This window comes from Rhododendron vialii, chromosome 4a, assembly GCF_030253575.1.
Source record: "Rhododendron vialii isolate Sample 1 chromosome 4a, ASM3025357v1".
Classification (NCBI taxonomy): Eukaryota; Viridiplantae; Streptophyta; class Magnoliopsida; order Ericales; family Ericaceae; genus Rhododendron; species Rhododendron vialii.
The window spans coordinates 15,159,319-15,169,263 of NC_080560.1; the positions used below are offsets into that span (position 1 = coordinate 15,159,319).

Below are 9,945 nucleotides of genomic sequence, written 5' to 3' on the forward strand. Positions count from 1 at the left end.
ATTTCTCAAAGCATCAATCCATAGGTGTTTTATTCTACGAAAAAAAGTAAGAAATTTAAAATGAAGCAACGCGTTCAAATTTCTTTTCTTTTCTTTTGATTACGTCATTGGAATACAAAGAAAAAACGAACATAATTAAGAAGAGTCCTGAAGCAAAATAGATTATAATTCCGGCGGAATATAATCCATAGATTGTAAGTGAACCAGTTTTTCACTTACAGACTGTTGGCACCACTTGGCTTTTATTATGGAGAAAAACCTTTTGTGAGACACTTTTTCACATACAAACTCTTGGCCCTACTTTGTTTATTTATGGAAACCTTTAATTATGTTTGATTAGCAATATCATTTCGAGCCGTAAAATCTAGATTTGCCATATAATTCCTTATTGAATTGCATTGAACCATGAGTTTTGCATTGAATCATGAGTTTAGACACATTCCAAAGATCCCTTTTTTAGCTCTGAGAAAAAGTCTCTCCATGATTTAAGGAGTAAATATTTCTTCAATGTTTATGTACTACCAGAATTGACAGAAAAAGGGGAATGTTAGGAATTGTAGGTTCGACACATGACCTTAATTATTATAGTTATAGGCTGCACTTTCTATCCTGGTATTTAGGCCACCGTGGGCCACCTACATAGGATTTGGTTGAGTGGCATTAGAATAGAAAGTAAATAATGTTTATCCTTTATGAGATCTCATGTTCGAACCACGCAGAGGCTAAATATTTCAAACGTTGGGGTAGGAGTGGGAATTTCCGACACCACAGAGAACATGACACGAAGTTAGCGGGTTAGGGTCAACTATTTATGACACGAAACATGAATATGACACCACACGATAACGCGAAAAGCTAAACAAGTTGGGTTAGAGTTGAGAGAATTCTGACACGAACATGACATGACAAGAGAATTTATGAAAGGACACGAGAACACGACACAAAGTTAGCGGGTTAGGGTCGGTTATTCCTGACACGAAACGAATATGACACGACACGATAACACGAAAAGTTAAACAGGTCAGGTTAGGGTTGAGAGAATTCTGACACGAACACGAGATGACACGACACAACACGATGCCCACCCCTACGTTGGGGCCACTGAAGGATTTGTCCGATTATTAACTTCAGGGTCCTAGAATTAATTGGAGTGCGTGCAAATTAACCTAAATATTCGATTATAGTAAAAAATTGTGTAGCATATCCCATCATTTCAAACAATTCAAGCACCAATAAATTCCATTTGAATACACACATAATTGAGTAGGTTTTTTTGCCCACCCTTTAGAGTGGGTATTTTTTACCCACCTTTTTTGTGATGTCTGCATTGGGTCTCATTTCGATGATCAAAATTTCAATTAATATGAATCAAGTGGTGACATTATAATAAACTCAGCCTAATTAAATATCTGTAATTTTTTAGTATAAAGTTTAATTATTGAATATAGAACTAGATTAAGAAGAATTATATTTTTTGATTGAGAATTAATCAATATATGATGAAGCTAAATTTTTGCATGATGTACACAAAATGATTGAAAATGAAAGATTTGTTAATCAGAATGAGTCACACTAAAGTAAGTTTTCCTATACCTAAAAGGGGTAAAATTGCCCTCTCAAATTGATCCATCTGTTATGGAGCGATGGACGGCCGAGATCAAGACACCCCACCCATTTGAATTCGAAAACATCTCTAACGTTCTGATTTCCGAGCCTAAGGTTCGGCCCCTAACCTAGCCTCCCGAAGCAAAGAAAACGTTGCTAAAGTACAAAAAGAAAAAAACTGCAAATCTATACAGTAGTATACGTTAACCAATCCCATTGTCTCATTTCAACTGAGAAAGAATCGAACTTTCATATACGGAGTACCAAAAATACGAGACTGAGATTCTCTCTCTCTCTCTCTCTCTCTCTCTCAAACCACTGGTGGGTTTGGGGGCATTTCCTGTAAAATCACTCTCAACGGGAGAAAGATTCGCCAGAAGTGAAGTATGAGTTCGTACAGTTGTGAATTTATATCGTATAGTACTTTTTGCATCTGGGTTTCTAATATTCTGTTTCTTGAAACGGATTATAGAGTGGGATTGGGTTGTTAATGGAGGATCCAACAACAAAAGGGAGGCATGAGTTGAATTTGGCTTCAAGAAAAGCGGAAGAAGCAGGTTCACTGCGATTTTCCATTCCTTTTTTTAACTTTCTCTTTCTGTTTGGTTGCTGAGAAAATGTAGGAGGGAAGAAAAGATTTTATATTGCGAATCAAAGACAAGATTGTATATTTTGGATCAAAGACAAGATTTTATATTTTGAATCTTGATCCTTTCTCTAAATCAGAGAAGCCCGTAATAAGAAATCAATCAAACCTAAGTGGAGGGCTGCCCTGACCGTATTTTAAACTTTCTTTTCCTTCACTTCCTACCAGTTTCTTGATTACCAAATAGGGCAATAACAACTTAATATGTTCAAGACAATCATCCCATAAATTTGTCTCAGGCTATCTGACTGTAAAAGAATTTACTTAGTGTTCAACTTTGAATCTTGATGCTTTCTTACGAATTGCAAAAGCAGAAGCCGTGCTTGATTGAGTTCCTAGTCTTGATTGGATAGATTTTTCAGTCACTGAGACACAAAGAATTATGATCTATATCAATGGTTCTGATTTCTTTTTTTTCAGTTTTCCCAATTAGTTTTGTGGCTGTCAAAGAGGGTTTTATACAGCTTTTATGTTTACGAATTTATTTGTGTACGATTGTTCAGCATGGAGGCGTTTCCAAGCTTTGCGCTGGCTAGATAGCTTAGTTGGATCACTTGGTATATCAACTCAACCAACAGAGAGAGAATTCATTTCTTGCTTGAGAAATGGTATGGTGCTGTGTAATGTGATTAACAAGATCCAACCAGGGTCAGTCCCAAAGGTAATCAATATTTCTAACTGCCGATATATAAATATTTATTCGTAGGAGTATGTAGGTTGCATGCCTTTTATACCTATACTTTGTTTTTGTCCTGTGGTCGACTTTTGTGCTCATTTTGTTTCAAAATTATTGAAGGTTGTGGAGATTCACTTGCCTTCGGAAGTCCCAACATGGGATTCTCAGCCGTTGCCTGCGTATCAATATTTTGAAAACGTTCGAAACTTTTTGGTTGCTGTTGAAGAGCTGAAACTACCTGCTTTTGAGGCATCTGATCTTGAAAGAGTATATCAAGAACCCTGCTATGGATTTCCATTTGTTCCAATAGGTTAATGCCCTTGTGTACGTATTCTAAATCGGGTTTTTTCTTATTTTGAATGATTCCGTAGGATAACTTGGAAGTTGGGTCCTCAGCGAAGGTAGTTGATTGCATTCTAGGGCTTAAAGCTTATCATGAGTGGAAGCAGATTAGTGGAGGACATGGGTTTTTTAAGCCCCCAAGATCTCCCATGGTAATGCATTCGGCAAGTAGAGTCCACTCACAAGCTTCGGGAGCAATCTCCTCAGACCCTTGCCGAAAATTAGACATGTCTACAGCCTGCAACAGCTTTCCACCCCCTGAAAGCGGAACTCGGAATCTTGAAGGTTCTGTTCCCCTCTTTCCTAAGTACACAGGCATGTGCATGCTAGCATTAGGAATTTTTCATTTCATGTATGGAAAATGTTTTAACACCAAATGATCATATATAGAAATAAATGAGTTTGAGGAGGACCTGGAAAAAATTGAACAAAATGAAGCAACTAATACCGGTGGTTTAATGGTCAAGCAATGTTTGTAATTGACTTAACCATATTGCATAGTGCCTTGTGTATGCCAGTGAGGATTGTTGGACAGGCCTAGTTTCAGTTATTTTTACATCTGTCTCTTGGAACTCCTAAACCTGAATCAAGGATCATATTCTGATAAGTTTCTCTTAGACTTAGTAGATCGATTCAGATACTGCATTGTGGTTTTATGCATTTATCAGCTACGACGATCACGCCTTAAAATTAATCAGTCTTGTAAAAATTACAGAAAAATACTAGTTAGCAGAAATCATATTTGAAGAACTGTCAATTGATCACGTGGCATCCTTTGATACCGTATTTCAGACTGGATCATTTTTCATTTTGTTCTTACTTTTTGCTCATGCATTTGATACTGTAGATTCCATTGCCAAGGCTATTGCTGAATGCATGGTCGACTCAAAGGAAAACATTGATGACAATCTTCTTATTTCTCTTCGTAATGGCAGTAAGGTAAATGCTAGTTCGATAGATGAAGTTCACTTCAATTCCGATTTTAAACCTATTGGACTACAGCTACAGTTTTTGTTTTACAGGATCCAATCAAGTTATTTGGCAGCATCTTGTCAAATTGTTTGGGCCAACAACTTCAAAACAAGTTACCTGAGGTGAATTGGGCTTCAAGTCTTGGAGATTGTTTTTTCATTTCTATTTGAGTGTTAGTTAAATATTGCTGCCCAAATCCTCCACTGTTATATGAAGATAATTAGAGTGCAAGTTTAAACCACATGATTGATGAGAAAATCGATTAAAAGTTTTCCAGGTTTTGCCTACTCAAACGAACAAAAGTCGCTCATTTGGCTGGAGTTTGGCACCAGGATTCATGCGGAGATTCTAAGAAGGAAATGGGAACTGCCCTATTTTTAATACATGACTCCATCATAGCACATCATAGCATTCTTTTGTGTTTCTCAAGTGTTCAAAGGAATACCGTCCATAAGAGACCAAAAACAAAGCTATTATCAAATTTGCAGATAAATTACCAATCTGCAGATATCACAATTTTGTGGTGCGTACCATACAAATTTCACTTCCACGTAATGTGGATCTCTGGAATGGTACTCTATGATTAACTTATTTATTCTCTTGTGCACAATCATTTTGTTAATCATTGAAATTCTAACTATTCAAAATAAAACATGGTACCTTTCTCAAATTAGTTTTAATTACCAACATTAACTTTTCAACTTCAAAAGCTCAGCTTAAGCACTTCTGTTCAATGCCTAGTTATGTTGAGTGGAGGAATATATCTTGTCGCGACTTTGAGAGTTAGGTTGTCATGTTGACTTTGAGAGTTAGGTTGTCATGTTGTGGTCTCGCTGATTTCCTTTGTGCTTGTTGTTTGAAGTATTCATGAGCGTAACTACATTGACCTACTATTGTCCTGATACAGGTGAAACCAATCTTCAAAGATCTTTTGGGAGGAGTGAGCCCACTTGCTCATTCAACTTCTACACCTCTGGGGAATCTGGATAACAAGGTGTCTCTTGCTTCAAATAGGCATAGTTTATTCTTGCTTTTCTCATATGCGGTTGAGCGGTTTCATGTATCATCTCTCTCTCTCTCTCTCAAAGTTCGGTTAATAATACTCTATCTTCTTACAGCATTGCAGAGCTTGCTTGAAAAAGGGAAGCTGCAACCACTGGAACCTATTTCGGATGCAAGAAAAAGAACTTTCAGTAAGCTTTCTGTGAGCCCATCATTCGCACTTCCTTTGTCTTCTCATACAAGCTAAGTATGTGATAAAAAGTCCACATCAAGCGGAGTAGGATCATTAACCAAAATTCATTCAAATGCTGATTGATGTTCAAATATGTCCTTGAATTCTTAGCATAGCTTACTTAACTATCCATATACATATTTTGGTGACTCATCTTCAGACTCTCAAGAAATTGTTGTCCAAAACGAAAAGCGAGTTTGAAGACTTACAATTGCAGTTGCAAAGAGATTTGAAACAACTTGGTAAGTTTCGGTTAAATTTTGGGGCTTGATAAGTTCTAATACATACTACAACTTTATTGATGTTAATCCATTAACATAATTCATATTTTCATGTGCTCAGGGAGTCAGGTGGAAGAGATGTCTTCTGCTGCCCTTGGGTATCATAAGGTTGTGAAAGAGAATAGGAAGCTATACAACATGGTTCAGGATTTAAAAGGTTGGTAATTTCTGACTAGAGAGGTTTACAGTTTGATGTATGTCATTCACCTGGCTTGTTTATGTCTTTCAAAAGTTAGTTGCAAAGCATAAAAACAATGTTGAAAATTTTCTGCAGGGAATATTCGAGTTTATTGCAGAATTAGACCTGCCTTCAGTGCTGAAGCAAGAAATGTGGTAGATTTTATTGGAGAAGATGGTTCATTAGTGGTTCTAGACCCGTTGAAACCCCAAAAGGATGGGAGGAAAGTTTTTCAATTCAATCGCATGTTTGGACCTACTGCTAGTCAAGGTAATAAACATAAGTTGCAAATATTTTACAGTAATTCTGAAGTATCTACCTCTCGCTTTAGTCTTATAGTTACTATCACTTTTTGCAGAGGAGATATTTAAGGACACTCAACCGGTAATTAGGTCTGTGATGGATGGTTACAACGTCTGCATTTTCGCTTATGGTCAAACTGGATCTGGGAAAACACATACCATGGTTAGGTTCTTATCTCATTTGGATTCAGCTGCACAATCTTATGTTTACTTTCTTGATTTACTGCATGAATTGAATGTTGTTTATTGCCAAACCATGTTAAGAAAGAATGGTGCTGGAACCAAATGGACATTGAATACTAATATCAAGAAAAAAAATTCCCTCTGTGACAGTGTGGCCCTTCGGGTGGATCGACTAAGGACATGGGAATCAATTATCTAGCTCTAAATGATCTCTTTCAGCTGTCTAATAAAAGGGCAGACCTAGTGAAATATGATCTTCATGTCCAGATGGTTGAGATATACAATGAGCAAGTACGAGATCTTCTTGCAGAAGATTCCACAACAACAAAATATCCTTTTCTATTGGCAGTACTTTGATCATATTATTTTCCTTGTTCTAGACAAATGAAGCTTAAAAGAAGTTAAAAGATAAGATTATTTCCATTTCATTTTTATCTGTTGTCCGATTTTGGATTCTTGACTGTCCACAAATTAGAAATTCGGAGCTGCGATAGTGAAAATGGCCCTAGTGTTCCAGATGCCACAATGCATTCTGTGAAATCCACAGGTGATGTTCTTAGTCTAATGAAACTAGGTGAGGTGAATCGTGTTGTCAGTTCCACTGCCATCAACAACCAAAGTAGTCGTTCCCACAGGTATCAAGAATTACTGTCATTTCCGGAAATTTGGCTGTTGCCACTTGCCATAGGAACTAAAATAACAAAATAACTATTTTATTTGCAGTATCTTGACAGTTCTTGTGCATGGTAAAGACGTATCTGGAAGTACACTTCGCAGTTGCCTTCATTTGGTGGACCTTGCGGGAAGTGAAAGGGTAGCCAAGTCGGAAGTTACAGGAGATGGGCTTAAGGAGGCACAGTACATTAATAAATCACTTTCATGTTTGGGAGATGTGATCGCGGCCTTGGCTCAGAAGAGCTCTTATATTCCTTACAGAAACAGCAAGCTTACGCTACTCTTGCAGAACTCTTTAGGTTGTTATATGCAATTTAAACACTGCTTTTTTAATGGACAAGCTCTTTATAACTTGACGTGATTGTTCAAATCCCTACATGACTTGCATTATAGACTTTTCCCTATCAGTCATAGTGGTGGAGATCTAAAAACGTGCGTGTATCCCGTACTTGGTGGTTGTTTTAGAATCAGTTTTGCAGAACACTTTTCAAAAATTTGTTTGGTTGGCATTTTGTGCAAAAAATTTACTGACAAAGTTTCTATATGGTGCAGGGGGACATGCGAAAACATTGATGTTTGCTCATGTGAGTCCCGAAGCAGATTCTTTTGGGGAGACAATCAGTACTTTGAAGTTTGCTCAGAGAGCCTCAACCGTGGAACTTGGTGCAGCTCGTATGAACAAGGAGAGCACCGAGGTTAAGGCACTCAAAGAACAGGTGAATAAATCTCTGCTGAAATCCGTATAAAATTGCATGCCCTGGGAATTTTGATAAAGCACCGTTATTAGGATTGAAAATTGGGCAAAAGCCTACTGATGATTGGTAATGAGGCCCAATATATCATCTCCAATGGAGATCCCTGACATCAGCCACTTTTGGCATGTATTTTGGTGTAATACTCCTTGTCCATTGGATTGGTTGAGTCTTCAAGTGTTTGCTCAACTTGGTGGAAAAACATATTCCGGTGTTATACATCATGGACACTACCGTTTCTGCATATTCTCTCTTATGTAGGATACACACCTGCAGCGATGTTTAACGAACACTGTTTTAAGCTCTCAGCCCCTGTTTCATGTTCTGAGGTTGGTTTTGACAGAAAACAACTATGTTGAGAACAGTGTTTTTTTTTTCCGTCTCAATTCTGTGCCGTATCTTGGTTTATACTTACATCACTCCTTGAGCTATTTCATAAACATTTATATTTTCTGTCAATCAGCTATAGTTTGCACATAAGAATATGAAGCATAGTTCCTTTTCCCTATTTATAAGCCAGCGAAAATACTAAGCAGTGTTTGATCTGCAGATTGATAGCCTAAAGAAGGCATTGGCTAACAAGGAAGCAATGAGTGGACAACCAAATGAGCCAAGATCTCCACTTGAGAAACAAGCAATGAATGAACGTACTCCTCCACGCTCCCGAAGGCTAAGCATTGAAAATTGCCGCACAATGGAAAAGGAGAAACCACGATCAACACCGGAACGTACTCCTCCACCACGCTCCTGGAGGTTGAGCATTGAAAATTGCAACACAGAGAAAAAGGAGAAATCGATGATGAACGCTGAAGAAAAAAGGGGAACCAGAACCCCTTCTATGCCAACTCGTTCACGGAGACTAAGTTTAGAGGGTCCAAAACTACCTGAAGCAGGGTCAAAGCCATGTGAACAAAGGGCTCCTCGGAGTCCAACAAGTGCTGTATATACAAGCAAAGTGTCAAATACAGATGGTAGAGCAAAAATACGACCCCTTGAACTACCGAGAACACCTGAGCCACCATCAAAAGTTGCTAGAAATGAGGTTCAGATCATGACCAGTAGTACAAATGGGAAAGGATCTCAGATAAGGAAATCGCTGCGGACGATTGGGAAGCTGATTAACGGCTCTGATAGAAGGTAGTTACAAATCTCTATAGCTTACTTTGGTTTCACTTTGATGTGCATACTTCACTTTGTCAATGACGAAAAATTGAGAGATTTAGGAGTTACATTTGTCCGTCTACCCTGCCACTTGTGTTACATTATCTATCATCTTTTCTCCTCCACACATCCATCATTCAAACAAAGCCTAAATGTTCCAAGTTTAAATAGTTTTTTCCCTGATCAATTTATCTTCGTCAAGTGCTGCACTGCTGCTTCCTGAAGATTTCAATGCAAAATTTCAGGAACCAACAAAAATTAGTTGAAGCATCAGCTAAGACCGGTGTGCACCACATTCAAGACACTAGATCTCCAGTTTCGGCTAATGCAAGGGCACTTAGGAGACAGTCACTCACTGGTGGCATTCAAGTATCCCGGAGATCTTCTCTTGGAGGGAAGTCAACTGATTCTTGTAAGTAAAATCAGCAGAAAAGAGCCTCATTTCATTCATTTCCTCTACACGTGCTCTAAACCAGTGTTCTCTATTTCTTTGTTTTCTCTCCTACCATGTTCAGTTAGTATAGGAGCCTCATTTTTCTGTTTCTTGTCAAATGACTTTCGTCTCTTTGTTTCTTTTATAGGTACAAGTGAAATAACGATTTCCAGGACACCGCCCCCAGTCCACCCATCGGCCAAGGCCACAAACCGGGGGCTATAGATCATTTAGCAGTAAGCTTAGAGGATACTAGAGGTGCTTCGACTCAAAGCATACTGACTCATTGGCATTTGATTTAGGACAAATTTTGGCAACTACCCAGATACTTAAGTGATGACGAGAACAACTGATTTCAGAGTAGTCATGATTTCTATTCGGTATGTGTACAAAATGCGGAGAGGGGAGAGAAGGGAACTATTTGTTGAAGCTATCTGCAACAAATTATATAACCCATCCATTTCAATGTTGAAGCTATCTTCTTTTTTCTCTTTTCCTTTTCTGC

At 38.1% G+C, this 9,945-nt stretch overlaps 1 protein-coding gene across 2 annotated transcripts; it reads left to right on the forward strand.

Annotated features, from left to right (window-relative positions):
* The first annotated feature begins 1,839 nt into the window (after positions 1-1,839).
* On the forward strand, positions 1,840-9,930 carry LOC131322844 (kinesin-like protein KIN-14L). Of its 2 annotated transcripts, none has more exons than XM_058354361.1 (20): positions 1,840-1,989; positions 2,078-2,162; positions 2,755-2,912; positions 3,048-3,194; positions 3,299-3,554; positions 4,117-4,208; positions 4,292-4,363; positions 5,149-5,235; positions 5,360-5,434; positions 5,636-5,717; positions 5,818-5,913; positions 6,031-6,204; positions 6,293-6,399; positions 6,570-6,742; positions 6,887-7,054; positions 7,143-7,393; positions 7,647-7,810; positions 8,397-8,983; positions 9,253-9,419; positions 9,589-9,930. In XM_058354361.1, the coding sequence occupies exons 2-20, from the start codon at positions 2,096-2,098 to the stop codon at positions 9,663-9,665; spliced, it is 3,000 nt and encodes a 999-aa protein (XP_058210344.1). In that variant the 5' UTR covers positions 1,840-1,989; positions 2,078-2,095; the 3' UTR covers positions 9,666-9,930. The 2 variants fall into 2 exon arrangements, with proteins under 2 accessions (XP_058210344.1, XP_058210345.1); XM_058354362.1 differs by having other exon boundaries at positions 1,880-1,984.
* Positions 9,931-9,945: the final 15 nt, after the last annotated feature.

What these genes read in the sequence shown, in the direction of transcription:
- LOC131322844 (XM_058354361.1), top strand. Translation starts at nt 2,096, where the DNA reads ATGGAGGATCCAACAACAAAAGGGAGGCATGAGTTGAATTTGGCTTCA. An exon ending in TGGGGAATCTGGATAACAAG is followed by an intron (nt 5,236 to 5,359) that starts GTGTCTCTTGCT and finishes ATCTTCTTACAG; the next exon opens with CATTGCAGAGCTTGCTTGAA. An exon ending in CTTGCAGAAGATTCCACAAC is followed by an intron (nt 6,743 to 6,886) that starts AACAAAATATCC and finishes CTTGACTGTCCA; the next exon opens with CAAATTAGAAATTCGGAGCT.